Genomic DNA, 25,202 nt, shown 5'->3' on the forward strand with positions numbered 1-25,202 from the left:
GAGATACGTTCCCTTCGTCAATTACACCTTATTGTGTTCTTGTATACTGCCTTAATATTTTAAAGGAATTAGTTGATTGTAGTTATCCTAATGATCACACCAAAACAGGCTTAGATCTAAGAGCGGTTGTTTCAAGTCTAATCATGAAAACAAAACATGATATTGTTTTTTTACAGTTATTTGATATAAGTAACAACATGGAACAACGAATGGCAGATAAAACTAATTTGTTCATTTCCTTGCCCTCGTTACGAAATATGTCAAAAAAAGCGAAGAGACGTTCACTTTAAGAATACAAAATACCAAATTATCGATTGGTTGACACTAATATTTTCCAAACCAAAAATGTAACGTGAAACGAGTCCTTGTATAATTTTGTAATATTGTTAAAGCCAATTCATTTATGTACAAGAGCGAAACACAATTCGCTATAAATATTAGAGGAAGAAACGTGGAACTAGGGTAAAGCGCTTTTTGATTGACTATTGAAAGCAATCGCGACTATGTTGAACTCTGTAATGATTGGTTCCCAAAAAGCGTGTGCAACTTGCTTTAACCAATCACAGCGAATGTGCCGCTTTTTAACCAATACGGAATGACGCACGCGTCCTTCCGTGCTTAGCATTGGTTGCAGGTTTTCCCGCGCTTGACAAGCGACTCTGATTTGCAGTCTCGCTGGCTCATTCTTTTATGTGTTTGCTTTAAGTAGCCCCTTCTGATGTCTCTGGATTTGCCTTCGCGACAGTCAACAAAACCGCGCTAAACATTTCTCCCTCAACTTAATTCAACAATTGAGAAATTTTCCTAACAAATACATTAAATTGAACTATAAAAGATTAATCAAATCCACCTAAACTCGCCTCCCTCCAAAAAAACTTCCCAAGCATACTTGTGATGAGTCAAATATTTGAAATTCACAGAACAAACATTTTCAATTATGTCGGGTTCACTCAGTGGAACTTGTCACAGAAAAGGCAACCAGTTTGCTCGAGAAGGCAAAGAAGCCTCACACGAAAAGGCTTTGGACAACCGACCAAGGAGATAAGATACTGGAGGGCAAACTTTATATTTACTAAATTCTAGCCATTGTCGTGTTTGCCTCCGTTGCCTCAGTTCCCAACTAATATAGCAGCTTTTTCATCACACGGTCCACCAAAAGCAAGATTATAGCACAATAATAGGCGCTTCTACAAAATAGTGACCCAATGAGAAAATAAAACCACACCATCACAGGAAAAATCGCAAGAATAGTAATCAGAAACAAACTAGTAAAGGAAAAAGAAAGCTTGGTCTGAAATTACCCCAAAGGCAAAAAAAAAAAAAAAAGCAAAAAGGCAAAAAAAAAAAAAGAAAACATTTTTCCCGCTAATTCAGTTGTTGATAATGATTTTAAGCTCTGCTCAGTTTAAATCAATCCCTCAGAATTTACGGGTCACCATTTTGTAAAAGGGGTCAATTTCTGCACGTTTACAACAGAACACATTGAGGGTTTTGCTCATCATCCCCACGCGAGGTCCTCTCGCGTTTCTCTGCCATTTTCAGCTGCTTGTCCAGCTCCTGTAATTTCTTCCTCTGTTCCTTAATTCTGATCAACTCGTCCGTTTTCCCCTTATCACTCATTTCCTTCTCCAGTAAATCCGCCATAAGGAAAAGCTCCTCTGCCGCTTTGGCCGCGCATCTTTGCTGCCTTACGTCCAACTTAGCAAGCTGCCTTTTGTCCTTCTGCACTTTATCCTTCACCCGATGCAAAATCTCCGAGCGTTGCTCTAATTCCTGTTCCACGTGCTCCAGCGTCTCCTTATGCACGGCTTCCAGGTCTGCTAGTTTCCGCCGTTCAGCTTCTAACATTTGATTCACGCTCGACTTTCGCTTCTCCAGTTCCTGCACGGCTTCTCCTATCGTTAGCTCCGCTACCTCCTGTTGCTCTTTGTGTTTCTTCTCCAACTCAAGCAAGCGCACTTTCTCTTTCCTGATCAGACTCCGTTCAGCTTCTCGTTCGTTCTCCAACTCTTCCAGCTCTTCTTCGTTCAACGTTTCCTTCTCAGCCTGTTGTAGCGCCTGGCTGTGTTGTCGCTCTAAAAGCGCAATCCTTCGCCGCTGCTTATAAATTAACTTCTTGCGTTCTCGTCCTTCACGATCTACATCCTCGCATCTTCTCTCAATCTCCTGTTCATACTCAATTAACGGACCCAGTTCATTCCGCACCAAACTTTCCACTTTTTCTCTGAGCGGCATAAGAATAAGCTTCTCGCCTTCAAGATGTTTCTCCAACTTTGTTTTCGTCTCTGTAACCATCAGCGTGGCCTTTTGAAGCGCCGTTTGATGCTTGTTCAACAGCTCGTTCAAGATTTTCCTCTCCTCTCTGATGTCCTTGATCTCTTCGCGAGTTTCGAACTCTAAAAGTTCCTTCTTTTTGGTAAAATCCTCTTCAGTGAGCTCTACATCTTTGTCCTCATTTTCTAACTCTTCCAACCTGCGGATGCCACAAGTAACTGAAATTAGGAAAGTGGTCAAACAACGTACTCGAGCAGAATCCACCAAACCATAAAATAGACGGTGGTCTCTGCCTGCACCACCCCCCCCCCCCCCCCAACGCAAAAGATGGTGGCTTTGCATGGTGGCTTTGTTGCTCTATCTAGCAGCTAGTAAAAAATGACGAGATCCAAACCTCACTTTTTTATCTAGCAATGCTGACTCTTGCTACTAAGGTATTTGTGTCAACTCAAATTTTAACGCCAATAAAATTTTGTCGGTAATGTTCATAAGATAGGTGGTGTCTTCGAAACTCCCCCCCCCCCGCCCTAACCCAGACAAGGTGGGCCCTCTTCGAACAAACTTGTCATGACCAGTTCCCTTAATTCTTTAGGAATCAAAAGTTACACTGCGTGTCGATAGAACTGTAGACTGTAATGCTGGAATTACCCAGATCTCCGTTTCAATCTGATGTCATTAGAGGGATTTAGCATCGCGTATACGTGAAACGTGAACAGCAAAAATGACCACGTGACCACGATTTTCCCGCCATTTTTCGCGTTTGCCGGTTGCTGTTTCTTCGTGAAAACAGGCTATATCGCGTTTGCCGTCTACGTGAGAACTACGTAAGTATTTCTTCCCTTTTTCGTATACATATAAGTAGTTAATTGTTGAAAACAAGTACCCCGATAATTTTTCCGGTAAGTCATTCTAGAGCAAATTAAGATTCATGTTTAAAAATCCTTCGCAACTCACTCCTTACTGCACTTTTCTTCATGAACTCACCACAGTGAGTTGCAAAACCGCTTCATTGAAACTCGCAACATTCCAGCTAAATTCAAAAGGTTCACGTAATTTAACACGAAACATGAAACGGCAAGGTGACATTTGCCGTTTCACGTAAACGCGACGCTAAATCTCTCGATTATGGGTGATTCAGGAACCGTTCCGGTACATTCCGTTCGAGTATTTAGTAACGCCCTGTAGAAAGAAGCGATCTTCTTTCTTAGGGGAAGGGGGGGGGGGAATCCTTGTATCTCACAGAAGCCTAATTATTACCGCACAAGAGAAAACAAAACTCTTGCTACCTTCTTCTTGCTTCCTCCACTTTCATTCTCGCAGCCCTTCTCTCCATGATCATCTTCTCCTTCTCAATAAGCGATGCCTCCTCCATCTCCTCCGCACTTTCCAGCATCTCACGCACGTCCTTAATCTTGACATAGGCCTGCTCCTGAGCTCGCTTGTGCTTCGCCTGCACCTCTTCCAGCCGGCGCCACTCTCCTTCAATCGCCGACTTCCCGGTCGTCAGGCTGCGGAGTCCTTCCAGCGTCTCCTGCTCCACCCGCCGGACTGACTCCTTGGCTTGTGACACTTCCCTCTGTGCCCGTTTCCTCTGCTCCTCATAATCTGCTTCCAGCTGTTTCAGCCGCTCGCGGAGCACCTCCAGTTGCGACTTTTCCTCGGGCTCCGCCCTGGCTGCTGCCTCAGCTGCGGCCTCGCTGCGTGCGGCTGCAGCCTCCTGTAGAGCGTCGTTGCTGGTGGAAGGACTCAGCGTTCCCGAGGAAGAAGCAGTGCTACTTCGCTCGGCTACAGTCCGAGCTTGCTGTTCAGCTAATTCTAGTTCTTGTGACTTCGCTTCGATTTCTTGTTGCAGTTTTGCTACTTCCTCGCGCTGCATTTCAACCTAAATCAAGTGAACAATTTTTGTTTGTTCCTTACTCTAAGAATGTCAAAGTATTATGCATAAATAGCCTAAGATAAGTCTCCTATTCGGTGAAAAACTAAAAAAAAATTATAATAATAACAATAACACTGCCTTTACTGCCGTGGGGGCCAAGAAAACATTTAACGACGTTCCAAGGAACAAGGAAAATTTGTTCGTTATATCGAAAACCTCGTTATAACGAATTTGCGGAAAAGCAACCAAAATGTTCGTTATATCGAGGTATAGTAAATAATTGTTTTGTAAACGGTGTTACGTTGCACTACTCAGCATTTCCGGTGTAAAGCTAAATGTGTGTATGAAGCTACAGTACACTGTACATAGCTACGGCACTGAAAAACTGCCCAGGTAATACCTTACCGGGCCATAGCGCATACTGCATATGTAATGAGCTGTTGACTGAGAAGTTGTTCTCTTGGTACAGGATTAAATGATTTTCATCAGTCGCTGTTGGTCTGTTCCACTTTCATCTTTTGTTGCGTGTTGACATTTATTCGTTATATCAGGGTACATTTTACGTTTGGGCTTCCCGATTGTTTTTCTTATAACGAGGATTTTGTTATATCGAGGTTCTGTTCCATACATTTTAAAAGGCCGAGCTGAAGAATATCGTTCGTTATACCGAGGACTTCGTTATATAGAGGTTCGTTATATCGAGGTTCTGTTCCATACATTTGACCTGTAGCTTTGGCCTGGCTGAAGAATACCGTTCGTTAAACCGAAGACTTCGTTATATAAAATTTCATTAAATCAAGATTCTTCGGCTTACCTGTCTCCGTTCTCTGTCCCATTTTTTCTCCAAGTCTTCCTTGATTCTTACCATTTCCACTTCCTTAGCATGTACCTTCCTCCTGTGTTCCTCTTCAAGCGCCACCAGACGCTGCATCTCAGACTCCAGTCGCTGCCTCTCTTCATCCTGCTCTTGACGAATCCGCTCCTTCACCTGAAGGGTGTCAAACAAATTATAAAGTCAGTTTGGGGTTCTGGCCCCGGTTGCTCAAAGAACGGACAACGCTATCCAGTGGACGAATCGCTATCACGCGGATGCAACGTGCTCCAACCAATTCATTTTATCCGCTGGATAGCGACTTGTCCGCAGGATAAAGTTATCCTCTATTTGAACAACTGGGGCCTGGCACATAGAACAACTTTTGCGCAATTTAAAGGGTAAACCTCCTTTGAACAACCTAAATCTAGATGTAAAAAAGACTCGTTTTTGCTTGAAACTTTACGGTAGTACGGTAACTAACTGATCCGGCAGCTCACAACATCGAGTTTCTAACGACGTTCCTTTCTTTAGTTAAATTGATTGTTTCAACCGAAGGCCAGCCGGCCAACTGACCGACCGACCGCCCGACCGCCCGATAAACCGCCCAACCGACTGGCCAGCCGGCCGGCTGCCCGCCTGATGGACCGCCCGACCGACTTGCCAGCTTACCAATCGATTGACCGACGTACAGATGATCGACCGGCGATCGATTGATGATTGGCCGAGCAGCCAATAGTTCACTGGATCGATCGATCAGTCGGTTGCTTGTTTGTTTTGCGTACATTTTCCCGAGCAGTGAATTCAATCATCTACCTGTCTTATTTCATCTTCAGCTCGTTTCCGCGCTTGTTCCTGTTCCTCTCGAATTTCTTCCAGATACTTCTTCTGAAATTCAAGCTGTTGGTGGCTCGCATCCAACTCCTTTCGTCGTTGAACTTCTTCAGCGCTTCGCACCTCAGAAGCTCTCTGCTGTTGTGAACGGAGATACTCAAGTTCACGTCTGCAACAAAAACGACAGAGAACAGAATTCGCACAATGACCAGCTCACAGTTGCCTTGATAGCTCAGTTGGTAGAGCACTGCACCGGTATCGCAGTGGTCATGGGTTCGAATCGCGTTCAAGCCTGAATTTCTTTCAGGCTTTCTTTTCGCAACCGCTTACATATCTGCGATGATCATTCACTTATTCAGAGAACAGAATAGTAATTAAAATGCATTCACTTCGCCACGAGAGTGGGAGTAATAAAAATAATAAAAAAAACTATAGACCTTTTCCTTTCCGTTTGTCAGGCGGCTAAGTTACTTATTTTTAATTTGTAATACTGTGTTTGTATTGATTCTAATTTATTGTAAATCCAGCTGGTTTAATAATGTCTCAAGTATCTTGTATTCAAGCATTACTATTTGTAACTTTAGAAACTCTGGACAGTTATGCTGACATTAGCGCTCTTATTTCTGAAATAAAAAAGTTATCTTAATTATAATTCAATCATAAATCATAATTTTTTTTCTTCACTTTACATTACTTTTTACTCTTTTGACAAATAATGTATTCAAAACTGACTTTCTTAACGCCTTCAAATAGTAATTCGTTTATGTATGTCCTTAACACCGCCTGCCTAGATTAGCTCGCTATTTGCAGGCGGTGTTCATTTGTAAGTAACGTTTGAAAAACTTAATAAAACTTGAAACTTGAAACTCTTGTGTGTTGATAAAGTGATAAAGAGAAATGTGGGAGATAAGGGAATTCTTGGGACTGCCAGAATACTAGTTTTAGTGTTTACATACCTCGCCTCCTCAAGCTTGTCAGCAGCCTCTCGTTGTTGAGTTTCAAGGGATTTCCTGGATAAGAAAGAGAAAGAGAAAATTTTGAATGTGAATGGTGTATTATTCATGCAGTGCATGACACTCGGAAAAAGGAAATCCGAGTGCTCCTATCAGGAGTCGAACCTAAGACCTTCCGATACTAGTTCGAATGCTCTACCACTGAGCTACAGGAGACTCGTGGGAGCTAAGGCCATTAAACAAGGTTCATGGGACAAATATCCTGTATACTGCTAGGATTGCTAGAAGAGAAAATTATGTGACAACGAATCTTGAAATAAAATACGAAAGAGATAAATCAAACAGATCATGGAATTGCACGGTTTGTGGAGAATTCAAAGATTATTCAAGGGTGTTGATAAGGCATTGGACAATCAATCAACTTTCTCGCTACTTGCCTTTGTTCTTCTATTCTTCGCGTCTCTTCGCGATACTGGCGCTCCAACTCCAAACTATAATATTAACAATAAAACTTCATAAATTAAACTGTTCAGGCTTAGGGTGCGTTTCTTTGGGAAAATCCGAATCCGGAGTTTTGATCCAAGATCACTCGGATCATGGTGCTTCAAAGGAACCGACGAATCCTTACCCAGAGTGGATTCGTCGGTTCCTTCGATACACCATGATCCGAGTGATCTTGGATCAAAACTCCAGATTCGGATTTTCCCAAAGAAACGCACCCTTTGGTTGTAAAGTATACGTATCGGATTAGGTAATCATCATCATCATCATCGTCATCGTCGTCGTCATCATCATCAACAACATTATCCTTCGGCCCCTCCGGCTGGGATAAAGGAAGGAGGGAAGGAAGGAAGGAAGGAAGGAGGGAAGGAAGGAAGGAAGGAAGGAAGAAAGGAAGGAAGGAAGGAAGGAAGGAAGGAAGGAAGGAAGGAAGGAAGGAAGGAAGGAAGGAAGGAAGGAAGGAAGGAAGGAAGGAAGGAAGGAAGGAAGGACAACACTCATGAGGGAACACCTGCTCCTGCATACACATACAAACACCACATTTTTGATCTGCCTTAGGCGGACACCTCTCCACATGTGGACAGTCATTCATACACCCAGACACATGCAGACTCTCTTTCGTGTGGAAACCCATGTATGTATCCAGCCACAAACAAACATTACAGTTTTGGTCTGCCTCAAGCAGACATTCTTCCTTGTGGAAACTCATTTAATTTACTCTTGTGATTTAAAAAGCTCGTAAGAAGCTTCTGTACTCACCCTGCATTATAGAACATGTAGGACGGCTCCCTCTCTTGTTCAGAACCAATGTCTGCCAGATTTTCCATGGATTCGTACTACAGGCATGAAAAAACAAAAAAGGTTGAGCGGCTTGTTCAAAACCACAACTGTCACACCCGAACGCCCCGCAAACAAGAAAACAAGTGTGGTGGAACCATTTATGAATTTCAGTTTTTCCCGGTAAAAACCGCTTCGGATTTGCACCCACACGAAACATTTGTGCGTACGGTTTGCCGTGTTGCTTTTTTTTTATTTCACGTAATTTTAATAGAGATTTTCTCATGGCTAATAAATATGGGTGTATGATTGAAAGACAGCAAGAATGCCGCGACACGAGTACTCTGCCCACAGACGGTGCCATGTTTAATACAATTCAATAGTCAGAGCAAAACACACGTTTTAATTGGTATGGAGAAATTTAAGATCAGAGTATAGACGCACGAATGACGTCATGAGCTGTAGAAAGTCTGCGTGGATTTTAGCCTGAGAAACAGACGTCGGTAACAGAAGTATTTCGAAGCCAGGAAAGCCTTAATACAAATGAATAAATGAATATTTCACAGACGTCGCTTTCGCGGGAAAAGCCAGTGGTAGCACCGCGAAACGAAGTGTGTTTACTCAGGCGAGTTTCAGATGTGATCCCCTTGTTTTTCATTTAGCCCTTTAAGCCCTGACAGTGATCACCATCAAATTTCTCCTTGTAATATCAATGCTTATAAAACCCCTGAGGTCAGGAGAATTAAGGATATGATCACACAAGGTGAATTTTCCTTATATTTTAATAACTTCTCCACAGTACTTTATAAGAAAAGTATGGGAACAAGATAGGAGAATTTGTTCTTTGATACTAGGGGTTAAAGAGTTAACAGACAAACAAATGACCACAACAATCAACTCACATATCTCTTTTTCCTGAGTTTCGCCGCTTCCTGAGGATGGTTGAATCGCAGCATGTTCGTTTTTCCGAGCAAGATTACGTCCCCTAGAAAATGAAAAATTTCAACAACTTTTTAACGATAAGTACTCGATTGCGACCGGTATTTTTATACGTCCAGACAATGTTCTAGATACCAAACGTGAATTAACCTAAGAACGAACGCATCACTGAGAAGACTCTGTATGACTCACAGTTTCAAGCCATTGTCTGGCCCGGCAGTGTGACCGCACGCTAAACAAGTGGGAAATGGCTTCAGTGTCCAAGCACTGTGTCCCAGCATGTTTGCAAGTTGTGTGCAAGTTGTGAACGGAGACTGATAATTTGTACGACGCTCAGATTTGCACCGAATGCTTTAGAGCGGTTTTTAATTGAGTGTCGAAAGTAATTACACGTTTGCTTCGTTTTTTTTTTCTTTAAGCTCAGTGATTGGTTGGCAAAGTTCGCGCCCCTTTCTCAACCAATGAGAACCAAACTCAAAACCAATCGTGCCTCGCTCGTACACGTTTTCTCGCGCTTTTATACGCCGGTTACATGCATTTGCTTTGAGATCTGATTGGTTCATTGTGTTGTTTACGTGTGATGTGATTGGCCACAGTAATTACTTTGGTTTTGGTTTTGCGACCCTCAATTGAAAACTGCTCCAGCTTCAAACCTGTCGCATTTGTACTAACCTTGGCTGATCCGCTGTGACTTGCCCACAGGAAGCCCATTAACCTGGCACAGGGAAGCAATAGGATGAAGGATCACTGTGCCTTCAATGCTCTCCATTATGCAGTGTTCTGCTTCAATACCAGGCCCTGATAAAACTGCAGACCAAAAACAAGAAAATCAGTCACAACAGTTGAAGCTCAAAAAAGGCCGTCTGCCATACAGGTTAACTTTTCAGTACCAAAAGAGCCAACGTTTAAAGTGGACGCATTTTGCCACATTTTAAAACCGATCTTTTTGCAAAAAGGAGGCCGGAAAATAGCCCATCTAAATCCTGGCAGGACGAGAGCCTTAACGACTATTTTTAAGCATTCCCTACCTATATCAGGGTTGAAATTGGCATCCTCTCTTCCAATGTAAGTCATCCCATCCTGTAATATAATAATGTATAATAATAAGCTTTATTCATCCATCTTAAAAAATAAATATACAGTGGATTTACATAATTGGATCTACAGTTAAAAATACACAAGCATGAACAAAGGAGCCTTGCTGCTCGCGCCATAAAAGAGTTCGCATGTCTTTTGTTTCATGACCTTGGTATTGCTACTGGTCCTGGTGTTGATCTCAGGTTATAGCTGCAGCTGGTATTTGGCTTTGTAGTGAAAATTTGATTTGGGTAATTTTTATTATTTACAGTTCTTTCCAATTCACGCTTGTAAATAGAAACACAAAACGTTTGGTTGAAAAAGAGCTCGACCAATTTTTTGACTGAAAATGGGTAAAACACTTGGGCGTTATGCGTTACTTGTAAGCCTGAAGGGGGTGGGGGGTATGAAAAAACTACCACACTACCTTTAAATGATACAGCGTAACTCCAGTACTGAGCACGTCATCATCAATGCAAACCAAGTGAGGCAGCTCCGATTCCATTTTAATACCAGCTCCTTCATATCGAAAGCCAAGGGCTCGCTCCTATGACAGACAACAATTATCAATAAATTAGTAAACACTGAATAACGTCAAGGATGTTCCCTAAAAAAATTTCAAGAAGCCCACAAAGTCAAAAGCCGAGAAGTTAGGAACCCAAAATGTAAAGTGTTAGGCACTGCTGCAAAAAATTTAGGCGCCCAGAGCATTTTCATGGACTCCCCAGGCTACTGGAATCTCGTTAGACAACAGCCTTGAAAGCCCAGTTCAACATCGTTCAATCATCCTTAACTGTTCATCGTCGTTCAATTGTCACTACCGTGATAAATTGCTTGATGTTGTCTTTGGCCACTCAACACTTTGAACAGTCATCTTAAACGTTCTATACGGGAACAGGGCCTAGCCTGTGAACAGGCTCCTAAGTGGGGTATAGGGCGAAGACAAAAATCGGAGTTCGGAGAGGAAGAGGGGGGGGGGGGGGGAGAAAGGGAGAGACGGCGGCATTCAAAGAATGTCCACAGGCTCCCTTTCTTTCTTCCTTGCCCCCATACCGCGCTCCGCAGGCCAATTTTTCTTTTCGCCCTATACCCCACTTGGGAGCCAGTTCACAGGCTAAATGGGCCTGTCTTTTTCCATGTCTTACAATATCTATACAGAAACTTGTCTTTTCGGCATGTCACGATACACTGTTTAACATTTGTTGAGGAGCTCAATTCGTCCTAATCCCTTTCCACAGAGTGATATTTGTTACCTCGATAATTTTCTGAGTCTCTCGCCATTTGCTCGTCCAGTTTTTAGTTAGTTCTTCCACTCTGGCTTCATTTTGATGAAGTCTTTCTGTCATCTTCGTCTCTTCAGCAGCGCCAAGTTCCCCAATTCCATCCTAAACAAATGGTCAACATTACTAATGTCCATTCACAAAACAGAAGAAGTGTTACAAAACTAGAGATTTTCTCCAATAAATCAGGCTTGAAGAATATAAGAACTACTTTCATAACTTAGGTCACGGAGAAGACTTACGACGCTTTTCATTTATGACAACTACTGGCCGTCCGGGCCGGTCATATTGTAATTTCGGACTGCAAAAATCTGAAGTACCGGCTACATGTCTGGCTTTTGAAATCCCTTCAAAATGGTGACCACCGTTTTCTGACTTTGCCAGTTTAAAGAATTTGTAAAAATAGACAATCAAAATGTCGCATTTCACAGACATACGGACCAAACTAGCCAGGCAGTTCTGACAGATGGAAAGCACCGTTAGCATGTTTCAAGATTCCACAAAGTGGACGCAAAAAGTGCGACAAGTATTGGTCCATTGCTGTTTTGCAAGCTATCTCACTCAACGCCTTTATTTAAACTTGCAAAAAATTAAGGTGATATTGCAAGCAGTGTCGTGTATCTGGACATTTATTTTTCTATTGTCTGTTGGTCATTTTTTCCTTCAATCATTCCTGACCATTCCTGTATTTCACCTTGCAAGTTATCTGTCAGTAATCTGTAAGCAAACTGTTGGTTAGGTCTCACATACCTGTCCATGTGCCTGTAGGAGTACTTTGAGGCGATCTATCTCGGCCCTCAGTTCTCTGATAAGCTTCACATTGGGATCCTTAAAAACAATTGAACCCAATTTATAAAATAATAATAAATAGTGTTTCCATTGCTTTCCATATGTTTTATGAGGCAGCAGAAAGGCTGACAGTCTAAAATTCGTCCTCGTCCACTTTTCTAATTTGCATAATTTTACCGTCGCTTTGCGCAAGTGATCTCAGGGAGAAAGTACGACTGCTCGCAGCCTAATAGTTTCTGGAGTGAAAAGCATGAATTTGGCTCATTAGTAAAAACTTCAAAGGACAAACCTCATTGACGGTGGGCTTGTTGATGATGTTCTTTGCTCTGTTGGCATAGCGTAGAGTGCTAAGGGTCTCAGAGTAGTTCACATCAGCAGGCGAAATGGCTTTGAGAAATAAAAGAACCAACTTTAATTTTTTAACTCCAAGATTTACCAGCATAATTTTTTCCCCACCAACACTGCTCAGTTCACATTAGCAGGAGAAATGGCTTTGAGAAATAAAAAGAACTTTAATTCTTTAACTCCAAGATTTACCAGCATAATTTTTTCCCCACCAACACTGCTCAGTAAACACTAGATAAAACAAACATGAGCACCCACTGAAGGCAAAAAACAAACAAACAAAAACAAATTTCAAATGTCTTCAGTGATCAGATGCATCATTGAACTTAGTTTACAGCACAAGCAAGAAAAAACGTTCAGCTATTAGTCAGAATTAATTTATGGTTTTGCTAGTACAGTATGTGTAGTTTACAAATAAGAAAGTAACATGTATTTCTGTAAACGGGGGAAAAAAATATTAACTTTAATGTCATAGTTTTCTTTGTACAGTTCTGTCAAGTTTTTCCTTTACCAGCACAAGCACACATTGGTGCAGACAAATGAGCAAAGATATTGAGTTTAATCTATTATGCATAAAGTACCATAACACAGAACACTTGTGACTTGAAAATTCAAGCTTCTTCTTTGCATGTCTTTTATCACATTTTTTCTGTGAGTCACAAAAAAGTGGCAAGAACTTTGCTTGCTATATAAACCGCCATCTAATTAGACTGAACATCAAGGACAAAACACAGTTTCTGGAATGCATTATTTGAAACAGCAGATAAGAGCACAGAATTTTTTCTCTTGTGATAGAACACTAGATGCATGTTATCTTGTTTAGAAATTTGGCTGGGCATTGCATCTGATGATAGTCTGCGTGACAGGAGCTACTAAGGGGAAGGGAGAAGGGGGATCAGCAACATCATGCACGCCCCCCAATTTCCCTTTCTCCCTCCCCTTTCTAGCCTCTGCCATGCAGGTTAATCAGATGAAAGACTGTTATTTAAAGAGACTCTCTGTAATGGTACCTGCTATCATAATTGTCTTGGCATTTCCTCCTAAACTGTCTTTGAGAAGCCACGTCAGCACTGAGTTACGATACGGAATGAAAAGCTTCTTCTTAACATCTTTGATGACAGCATTTTCACTTGCTTCAGCTGATTAAAGAAAATGACATTATATTCATTGTTGCACATAAAATTAGACTTTTCTGACAATGTTTGAACTATTAAATCATATCTATTAACTGTTTCTAATCAGATCTAAGTTTATTTCAACCTTTTTTTCGAAATCTACAATGTTATAGTACATGTACTTTAGTTGAGGGTGGAGAAGCTGTACTGGAGGATAACAGAGATGTTAAACTGAATGAAGATTCACAAATTGGTACAGGATTTCAACTGACAGTGGAGAGTCTGTACTGGAGGACAACACAGACAGTCACTTGTGTGAAGACCCACAAATTATTTTAAAAAATACAATATTATTACATAATATCATACCCAGTGCTGAGATAACTGTTCCTAAAGTAACAAGAGATTTGTTGATGTTGGCTCCTTCCTTTAATCTGCTTCCAGTCGCACCAGTGGAATTAGCTCTCTCGCTTTGGATAGAAAACATTGTTTATCTAAAATAACATTACTAGTGTCATAACCTTACAATTACTAAAGACGAATGTCTATCTTTGAAGGTGCTGATTTCAAAGGCTTTTTAACTGACCTTCTCTTAATGATTCACGCAGAGAGAACAAAGGAAATCCCTACAACCGTGAAAGTGGTGAACATTTTGAATTTCTCCATCAATTATACAGCTATTTCAATTAATGTTGTCGGATCAAAATAAAGCTAAAAGACAAGACCGCAATGTTTTGTGGGATTATTTTTTATGAATAATTTCATCAAAATCATCCTTGCACGTGCAGGTCATTGTACTGCTAATTACAGCCTATTGTTTTCTCCAGGCATGACTGATTTTGATGAATTTATTCATAAAAATCCCACGTAAACTTTCGGTCTTGTCTTTAAGCTTTTAGCTTTGATCCGACAACGTTAATTGAAATAGCTGTATATCAATGGTTTGAGAAGCTACAACGTATATCAAATACTCAAAAAAGTGTTTCATCTAATTTGCAAACGTCTCAGAGCTGGTTACAAAAAAACTGCCTCATTTTTTCAACCCACTTCTCGGCGTTTGAAAATCGGATAAAACACTCTTCCTCATGCTTGACATGTTACTTCACAGTTAATAAAGGAACACTAACCTGCCGGCCAAATCAACCAGATGAATCTTGCTGACAGTTTCACTTGGCATGTCAGTATAGAACTTAGCCTGCAACATGAAAAAACAACAAAACATTAAGATCTTAACTTCAGGATAAACCTCGGGGCAACGAGATGACAAATTCTAAATGAGATTAAATTCTTATCATAACCATTAGAATAATGCAAATTAATTTAAGCCTTTTTGTCCAATCTGACGGCTAATACATGCATAGACACATTGAAGCCAATTATTTTTAATTTACAATCTTAACCTCCCACTCTGCATGCTCTGCCCTGATAGGGAAGAAGCTTTTTCTTGATACACTACATAAAAGAGGACCAAAGTAATTTTGTTACTAACCTGTGTGAATAAAATGGTGAATATTGCATGTGATCTGCTGCTTACATCATTCATGTTTGTAGATGCTACAGTCCTAATAAATCGACAAATGAACAACTTAATTTAAGAGTACTTGTATCATGGTAACCAGTAAAGTGACTGAGATAATAGTTTTCAACTATCAAAACACATGGAAATTATACAAGATCTTGGCATGATCTTAATACAATATCAAAATACTGTCTGGCAACAAACATCCATGCAAGGAACATAACAAGATTGCCACAGGAACATGATGAGAATAAGATCAACTCCAAAATAGAAAATACTTATTACATTGCAATATTAGTAGTAAAGCACTGATTAGGGTGGTTTTCAAATGAGTGTCAAAGTAATTTGGTAATTGCTTTGGTTTTACTTAGCTATGCTCTGTGATTGGTTAGCAAAACTTATGCCACTATGAGAAGCGAAAACAAATTAAACCAATCTCGACTTGCTTGCACACGTTTTCCTGTGCTCAGCACTGGTTACATGTATTTGCTATGAGTTCTAATTGGTTCATTGCGCTCTTTACATCTGTCCCGATTGGCCAGAGTAATTACTTTGGTTTTGGTTTTACGATTGTCAAGTGATTTAAGCTGCTCTATTGATGACTTGCAAGTAAACATTTTCATTACCGGTACATTGCAATACTAAGGAAGGTATTATTGGCACGCTACATTTACATTGTGAAAAAAAAAAACCCCAACAACAAAAGTAACATTGAGAGCAAGACTGACACTGACTGCCAGCATCTCATTACCTGTTGGTATTCCCTTCATCCATTAGATTTTCAATCCCTTCATAGTCCTTCACAACATGCTTCGTCAAATCTGAAATCCACCCAAAAATCAGTGTGAATGCATTATTACACTTTTCTCAGGTTTCAGTAGCATGAAAGCAGCTTAGTGTGACTACTACCCTCTCTTCCTGAAGACTTGCTCAACAAGGTACCTGCCCCCCCCCCCCTCCCTTTCCAGTTCCCCACTATACTCCCCACCCTTCTTACTGAGACTGTAGAACACCCACCCTCTGGTAAGAAACTCACTCAACAGTGATGTAATAATACTATGGTTGGTTTATCAACAGAGTTGATGACTAGAGGTAAATTGGACACTGTAAAGAGATTCAAGTGCTGACATTTCAAGCGTTAGCCCCTTGTCAGATTCATCACTTAGCTCTGATGAAGGGCCAACGCTCGAAACGTCAGCACTCGAATCTCTTTACGGCGGCCAATTTACCTTTAGTTATCAACACTTTTGATAAACCAAAGATTTGTTTCTACTCCCCATCGCCGCAACACCAGTTTCTTTAGAAGCTAGCCCCGTTATCCAATAGTAATGTACCTAATGCAACATAATAAAGTAACATACCTTGTACATATGGCCCCTCCTTGGGGTGCTCTCGTACTTTAAGATTGTACTTTTCTTTTCCTTTGGCTGGCCGCAGAAGGTCACCGACTTTCTCATTGTATATTTCAAGATAACTAAATAAACCAGAAATAATTAAGAGTAAATTATGTACAGTAATATCTGCCATTGAATCAATAATAAACATAATGTGCCCAATAAAAAAGTTAACAGGAACAAAAAAATTGATATAAATAGTGTAAGAATACTTAAGTTTATGCTTCCCTGAATAAAGCTGAAATTAAAATTGCATTGAAAGGTCTTTAAGGTCTTCATCTAAAAAAGTTCCATATTCTAATACAGCCTTGGAACATTTGTGGTCTTCAATTAGGTACAGTGTACAAGTACTATTACTGAAGATTCCACCTTTCCCAATCAGGCGCTGAAAATAATTAATGTTACTAATGCTTGTATTTTTAGAAAAACAGTAGAAGATGCAAGTTACTGATAATAGATCAAGAGGGATTTCTAAGTTTGACAAAAAATCAAAAGATTAATTTTCTTGGGGCCAGTAGAAATAGAGCACTTACCTGACTTCTGTTCGAAACTCAGTCTTGTCGTCGCCACTGGATTCCATGCGTGAGTACATACCCTGGAAAATTAAATTGATTATGAGTGGCTTTTGAGTGGCTCATATTCAGTGTTTGAGATAAAAGAGGGGAATCAGGTCAAAACTCTAGGAAAGGTGACTTCTTGACCCCAAAAAATGAATGGTAAACTTTAAGAGATTTGGAGAGAACCACATGGCTAAGCGGTTATAGTGGAACCTTGATTTAACGAACTACCAAAAAGGGACTGGGGAAGTTGGTTTGGTATATATATTGAGGGCTTGTTTTTGTTGAGGTTCTGTTCCATACATTTATCATAAAAAGGCTGGGCTGGAGAATATTATCATTTGTTAAACTGAGGACTTTGTTATATAGAGGTTCATTAAAATAATAGAGGTTTCACTGTAGTTTTCTAGATTATCAGTCTATAACCTCAGTGTGAAAAGGAAAGATTCAATGAAGCATGACCTTGTGGTTTTGGTATCACACTGCAATTCAAGTGCACCAGATAAGAAATCTCCATGTACAACAAAACAAGTTAACCTTTTTGCTTTGGCTCATTTTTAATTATGATTTTTTTACTGGCCTAAGCATTCACTTATTTAATTTTTCAATCACAATTTCAGGATGAAGACAATTGGCGGGGGGGGGGGGGGGGGGGGAAATAACTCTGTTTTAAAGCCACACAACATGCCAATTTTTAATACAATAAACAGACATTTTGGAAAATTTTCTTAAAATCCCACTCCACAAAATGAAAAAATCAAGGAAGACCATGACAAGGAAGGCAAATTGACAGGATAATTATACGACTATTTTGAACATTTTCTACTAACCTTGCAAATCCTTGGAATTAATCCTTGTGCAGACTAAAAATAAAGTTAACGAATAACAATAATTATTATAATTATAATTATTACTTGTACTACATAATAAATGAATGCACTGTAATTTATTTCTACTTAATATGTACAGAACAAGATTTTAGAATGCGAAATACACACTAAAACAATACAAACACAAATATTTCATGAAATATGAAAGAAAGTGGACACATCTAGCTTTGCTCCACTGACCACAAGCTACAAAACACTATTACAGGCCCACAGAAGATTTTGGAAAGAATCACAACTACAATTTATTAATAATTAATATTTTTGTCTTAGAAAAGCTCATTGTGTTTGACGTAGTAAGAATGCACTCCTATTTACAGATTGGAGTTGAGAGTATGGGACAATGTTGATTCAATGAATCAATCAATCAATCAATCAAACAATCTTGGGATGCGTATCTGGCATCCCCTGCAGATTTGCAGGAGGGAGATCCTAGGATCGAGATCATTGAATGCACTCCCTAATCTTTGATTATTACTAGTTAAGCAGAATTTAATGGTTATTTCTGTTCTGTTCTTCATTTTCTCAGTGGGAACCTTAAGGCTGAAAAAAAATTGAACTGACTCATACACTGTACAACTGTAAACTGAAAACATCTTGCCATGTAATATTAATAGTTACATGTACAATTTTACAACTTGCGGCTGAATCTACTTAATTAACAAACTTAATTACCAATATTAAGTTAACATTTATTTATTAATTAATAATTGTTAATAAGAAGCAAGGGCACGGTCCATGACCACTTACTTCCTGTCCCATCATGCTGTACGATTTGCCAGCACCAGTCTGGCCATACGCAAAAATGCATGCATTGTAACCCTCAAATGCTGCCTGGATAACATCAGTTCCCAAGTCTTCAAACACCTATAACAAAAGGAACATTGTACACTCAGTTATGTTCTCGAATAAGCTTGCTTATTGAAATCAAAATCACCCAAAACTCTATTAATTTATGTTCTGGATACTTTACACAATTTATTTTGCAGCGAGTCAACAGAAAAATGATTATTTCCAAATTAATGTCACCAGGTCGAACTAGCCTGCGCCACAAATGGAATCAACTGCCAGTTAATACTATCTGCGAATTAACACCCAAATCCTTGATCCAGACCCCCAACGAAGGAAACAAAATATCAGAAGTCACTTTAAAATCTCCTTCAATCTTGATTGGCTATAACCAGTCCAATTGAACGATGACCTTGTGCAAAGGCCGATCGCAAAGTGTACTCAGATCCTGGTATGCTGTTGGGGTTCTTGAACAAGGATTTGGGTGCTAATTTGCAGACAGTGCATTTACAGCTGGCTAACTCCGTCTGTGGTGCAGGCTAGGTTGAACACGTCTACTCCCTTCAAAATACAATAAGTTAACGTGCTTTTCTATGTTGTATACTTTTAACAAAACATGGCTGTTTAGTCAATATATTATTAACAGAATAGCTATTAACAATAAAATAATGATCCCCTTCCCGCTCCCCAATAAAAAATCTGAAAGACACAGTCATAACAGGTCGGCAACCCTTTAATGTGACGTTATTAACTTCTAATAATATTATATTCTGACTAAGTACTCGTATTTTTTAAAAAAATGTTGAAGGGTTTTATGCAAGACAGATGTAAATTTATGCATTTTTTGCCTTAAAATCGAAATTGCTCCTAATAAGCCCTATTTTGTCACAAAATACTAAAAATTATAAACAAGAAATAGCTTATTACTTTTCCAGCAACCTACACATTTGAGATACGGACCCTTGAAAGATTTCTTTCGTTCACAACTACCAAATGAATGCCTTGCTTGACTTGGTTCAGTCTTGTGTACAAAAGAAATCAGTCAAGCATTGGAGGTGTTTCTTTTAGGTAGATCGGTTGCATTTTGTCTAGAAATTTTTTATTAAGCTATTTCTTGTTTATCAGTTTAGCATTTTGCTCAGAAATTAAACATGCAGCTAAGTTTTTTGTACACGATAATCAGTCTCTGTGTCAAAACGGGGCTTATCTGGAGCAATTTTGATTAAAACACACTTTTGTCTGTCTTGTACAGTGTGCATGTATAAAACCCTTCCACTGCATGTACAGTGGAATCCCGATTTTACGATCATCGATCTTACAATATTCCCAATTTAAAAATCAACATTCTGTGTCCCTGCAAAAGTACTTTATAAATCCAAAGTTCGTTTACAACGATGTCCTGATTTAACGATATGATTTTGCTGTTTCCTTGCCATATCATTAAATCGACGTTCCACTGTACTATATAACTCGTTGTTTAAAAGTTCAGTCAAAACGTCCAATTATTATTAACACTTGCTTTGACTTCAGTAGAGATAAGGGGAAATATGCTAGTAATCAATATTAAACACAGAAAAATTAAAATCTAGCACTGAAAATATTTGTCAATATTAGTCAAACAGGGCTCAGTATTTAAAATATCTACACTGTAAGTATAATGTATGAAATGTACAGATTTTCAGAGGAGGGAAGAACCCAGGCAAGGGAATGTTTCAACTTTCACTGCAATTATACATGTACATGTATATTGCATAATGCATGTGATGAATGAGTTTCCAAAATGCGAATCCTCGTTTCCAACAAAAAAAGTGAATTTACTTAATGTTACAATCATATATATTAAGTTAGTAAATAGGCAACCTTCATGTAGTGGTAAAAACACATTTCATTTTATAGGGGTAAAAAAAATTCCCAGGATGAACACAAATCAAACTCAACTCTGTCTCCCTCAGATTGCAAAGACATTTATTTAATTCATTTCAATTGATGATTTCTTCAGATCTAGTTTCTACCTTGTTATTTGTAAAAATTTCATTATAATTATATTTTATTGGTTCCTGGTTTTAATCTCTTGAATCAAAGTAATACAACTGTGTTTTGACTCAATTTTTAAACAATGCAATTTTTTCGGGAAAAAATTAAAATCAGACTGCCTAGTACATGTACAATTTAAAGAGGTCAATCAACTTTACACTGTCAGGTAGATACAAGTATTAGTAAACACTCTTAACAGTGACATTCTTGATGAACAAAAGTTATTGCAAAAAAATTAATGATCTCAAACTGTTCTTCATTATTTAGACAATTATAACACAGGAAGGTAAATCATTCTATTTCTGTGTAATTTTATATATTTTACTCTGGATTAAAACAATGTTCTTGTGATGCAAGTTTCTTAACAAGAACTTTCCAGGATAAATAACTTCATCTGGTTAATGCACACCTTTAGTTCTGAGTGGATTTTGTGCAATAGAAATATCCCCAAGATAATCTTGCTAATTGGAATGATGGTTAACTATATCAAATATTAATAATCAGATGTATTTAGATTTTGTATAGAATTGATTTGTTATTATCATGAGAAACATTCTTGGTAACTTGAAATTAAACAAAAGCAAAGAAACTGTAATTTATTTTACAATTTAGATGAACAGTCACAATGATTTAAAAAACACAATACAACCAACTTTCAAATACAACAAACCATAAACATTTCTTATTAAATATCAAAATTTTATGTCTCTTATAAGTTGTACTGAATGTTTTTATTGTGTGTTATAAATGACATTCATGTTCAAGATCTCTCAAAAGTATGCACTTAAAAGATGAGAGATACAGTCTGCCTTGGTTTATAAGCATTCCTTCTTGTCTTCGCCATCTGATTATTCCAACAGAGAGTTAAGTTTGAACACCAAAAATTAATTTGAACCAAGACAGGCTTTTTAATGAGGCCCAAGTAAGCTGTGGATCAGAGGACAACCTTCATATATTTGGAATTATTTGCCTTAAACAAAGCGTCACTAAAAATAAGCCACAATCGTAAGGTAGCCATTCTAGAAATCAAACTCTCTCCACGAATACAGCAAAATATTGCAACTAATAGCCTACTTGATAGATGTCAAATCATGTTTTTCATTTAGATTTTACACTGGTTTTTATTTTCCTGAGATATGGTTTGCACTGCCTTAGCAGGTATTCCCAGCAAAATTCATTTTCCCTGGTTCACTGCATTGGAACACAGAGTCTAACTTTTTCTTTTACATTTATATTTACCAGCTTGAGTAAAACCTTGCCACTTACCAGAACCAAACCAAACTAGGTACTTACTTTTCACTATAATCAAGGGTGAAGTATTTAACCAAAAGGGTGTTAAGGTGTCTATGAATGCCATTGTTTTTTTTTTTAATCTAATCAGTAAAATTCAGGTAATTTTTTGAAAATTTAAATGAAGATATGCTTTATGGATGTATATTTTTTTAACTTTTCAGCAAAAGTCTGATCAAGTGAGATCCAAACTTTTATATGGCTGAGCAAAATATTAAGTCAGACTCTGGCTGTTCAAAGAACGGATAACCTTATCCAGCAGATAAATCGCTATCTAGTGGATAAGATGTAATCCAACTAATCAAGGCTGCTGCCTAAACAGAGCCCTGTATGCTGGGACGCCCAAGAAAATGTTCTGGGTGTCTAACTTTATCTTGCAGCAGCACCTAACACCTTACACGTTGGGTTCCTAACTTCTCGGCTTTTGACCTTGTGGGCTCCTTGAATTTTCTCTTAGGCAACAGCCTTGCTAATACATTTAATCTGCTTGATAAAGTTTTCCACTTTTTGAACAACCAGGGATATTATAAATGCCATACACCTTGCTAACTCTTCTTATATGATCTACAATAGAATTAGTCAAGCCAGGGTTTCACTTGTCATAGGATTTTCTAAACCCTCTCAATTCCACTTCTTTCATGGTCAAAATTCCCAAATCTGTTTCTTAGTTTTGATGATAGATTTTTTTTTATCTTTTTTGACATGTGAAAAATAGTTTCGCCCACTGGCTTATGTGACTTGAAACTTAACATCCAACCACTCAAGATTCAACTTTGATTATCCCCCTCCCCCCTCCTATGAGTTAACTGCAATGAAACCAATGTTAAGTAAAAGATACAAGGCACAGACATGTCTACTGCTCTGGGTAACAGAAAAGAAGGCAAACCACCACCACAGATCAATGACAGTTTCTCTGATGATCTCAAGAGTACGATCCTGACCAAAGGCCAAGTACAGAGGAGCTGACAAACAGAGCTATGGCTACTTTAAACTCCTCCTCAGACACTCCTTGGGCTTGTCACGCACTCCCAAGACGAGCCCAAAGAGCATCAGCATAAGAAGCCACAGTTACTTTGGAGAGAATGAAAGAGGCGGGATACCAAGGACCGCAGATTGTGGGTCTTTGACTGACAAAACACCAAAAAATAACACCCCTTCTGTGGCACTTCTGAGTGGGGACCACAGACTCGTCTCCATTTGTTCATTATTCAATCTGAGAACACAAAGTTCTAACTAAAACCAGCACTGAAGCTTGCTATTATGGTATGATTAAGGTTTCACATTGTAAAAATAATGTCAGTAGCTTATTAAACATGATACATGTAAGTCTGTAGTGCAATAGGATCATTTGCAACTTTCTCTCACAAATGCTTCATTTGTAATTCAACCAAACAAACCCGCCAAAAAAGTAAATATATATTTATATAATTGTATGTGTATTGAAGTAGGCTGTTTCATATAATATTTTTTTAAATCAAATTAAAAGACTACAAAAGGATATCCTATACACAAATATGCTAAACAGTGAAATAATTGCTCCATTCTTTCTTAAATTTGACTTACAAAATATCCAATAGAAAAAAAATTAAAAATACTAAGGGCCATAAAATGATGGGGAAAATATTTTCCTGAACGACTTGAACTGTACCTCAAAATATTTTGTTTGCCATTTTACTTAAAAAAAAAAAGTTTTAAAAAATAAATAAATAAATATTACGAGGATCTTCTTGAGGACATAAGAACACCAACTGCTAACTAATGTACGTGAGTGAGAGTATAAAATTGTGTTATCTGATTACCAATGCAAAATGACGTACCCACTACGAATCAGCAATTACAATTACACGAAATTAAAATGCGTACATATACCCTTCGGCTTTGCCGGTTTTAAATTTAACTTGTTTTCAAAAAAGTTACCTGCTCCTGCGAAGCAAAATGCCGATCTTTACTATCCGCAGACCAGTATGAAAAATCAAACGAAAAATCCTTGTCTTCACCCTATTAAAATGAAAGTTAGAATGGAAATATTTCATAAGAAATTTACAGCAAACAGGCAACTGCCCACGTTCGATTCGTAAACCGAGCGAAATTTCACAAGAAAACCCACTTACTCCAGGATTAGAAATTGTCGTTTTCTTCCCTTCCATGTGAATGCAAACTTTTGCAGCCATATCACGCTCCCTGTACAAATCAAGAAAGACATTTTATGGGTATTTTTAAATCCTAACACTTGAGGGAATCATTGCAAGCTTGCCGGTAGATGAGAACAATATTAAGAGCTAACTTCACGGAAAATTTTTGGCTTACCTTTTGTTAAGGGGCCGCACTCTAACAGCTACCTTGACCGAAGCCATCTTAAGTCGTGGAATTCCCCTTCGTTTAAGTCATTTTTAAGTGTTTGATCGCCAAATCAAAGCTTACAATTACATAAAATTCTAATTCGGAGTCATTGGAAAACTCGTTCTTCTGTTTTTTCCCACTTACGAGCCTGCGCACACCCTCGAAACCGCTTTTATGTTGCTGGTTCCCAGATCCCAATGGGTCTAGAAGGACATGAAATAGGTCCACAAAGCGTGCTTATTCATTTTGACTAACGCTTTGATCAGAGTTGCTTTGAACGAAATTGAATAATGCTTCTCGAGTCGCAAAGCTACAAGACACTTGTGCATTCCAGTCCATCGCGTTTCATCTTCCCTGAACTCAGCATATCAGAGATAAGTAGTTTTGTTACATATCTTTCTTTTCGTCGTTTAATGTTGAGTGGGTTTCCATTTATACTCCAGACTATAAACTGTCTTGGTTTTGGAACATTTCGCCAGCATGCGTTGCCGTTGCAAGTGCGCGAAGTGACAGCAAATGAGATTGTGCGCCTCAATCGCTTTTTCTTAACGAATGCTTGAGTATTCATTTTGTTTTAATTTAGGTCTTAATCCAGGGGCGGTGCCTCGCATGGGACGTTCGTCCTGCCCCGTTTGGGTCTTGCTTCTTTCTATTTAATTTTTATTTTTTTGGTAAGAGGAGCACCCAATAAAGCTGTTAAAAACTTAATGAACTTAACGAAGGAAATTGTTGTGAAATTGCATGATTCGTGTGCCATTTCTAACGGTACTTATAAGTTTTTCAGTGAAGTGTCAATGCTTGACATCTGACTTAAATCACAA

The 25,202-nt window shown here is 38.8% G+C and overlaps 1 protein-coding gene across 1 annotated transcript; it reads right to left on the reverse strand.

The window, feature by feature from the left end:
* Positions 1-1,016: 1,016 nt before the first annotated feature.
* LOC146478249 (uncharacterized) lies at positions 1,017-24,511 on the reverse strand. The gene is made up of 26 exons (XM_085111783.1): positions 24,349-24,511; positions 24,153-24,222; positions 23,959-24,039; positions 18,679-18,795; positions 17,872-17,904; positions 17,018-17,079; positions 16,452-16,564; positions 15,842-15,911; positions 15,061-15,133; positions 14,699-14,766; positions 13,941-14,041; positions 13,467-13,595; positions 12,401-12,498; positions 12,073-12,150; positions 11,296-11,427; positions 10,470-10,589; positions 9,994-10,045; positions 9,638-9,772; positions 8,929-9,011; positions 8,009-8,085; positions 7,186-7,239; positions 6,752-6,805; positions 5,778-5,964; positions 4,965-5,138; positions 3,561-4,156; positions 1,017-2,473 (listed from the first exon to the last, which is right to left on the reverse strand). The coding sequence occupies exons 1-26, from the start codon at positions 24,393-24,395 to the stop codon at positions 1,468-1,470; spliced, it is 3,810 nt and encodes a 1,269-aa protein (XP_084967909.1). The 5' UTR covers positions 24,396-24,511; the 3' UTR covers positions 1,017-1,467.
* Between the last annotated feature and the right edge of the window lie 691 nt (positions 24,512-25,202).

This window comes from Pavona decussata, unplaced genomic scaffold, assembly GCF_977016875.1.
Source record: "Pavona decussata unplaced genomic scaffold, jaPavDecu1.1 SCAFFOLD_64, whole genome shotgun sequence".
NCBI lineage: Eukaryota > Metazoa > Cnidaria > Anthozoa > Scleractinia > Agariciidae > Pavona > Pavona decussata.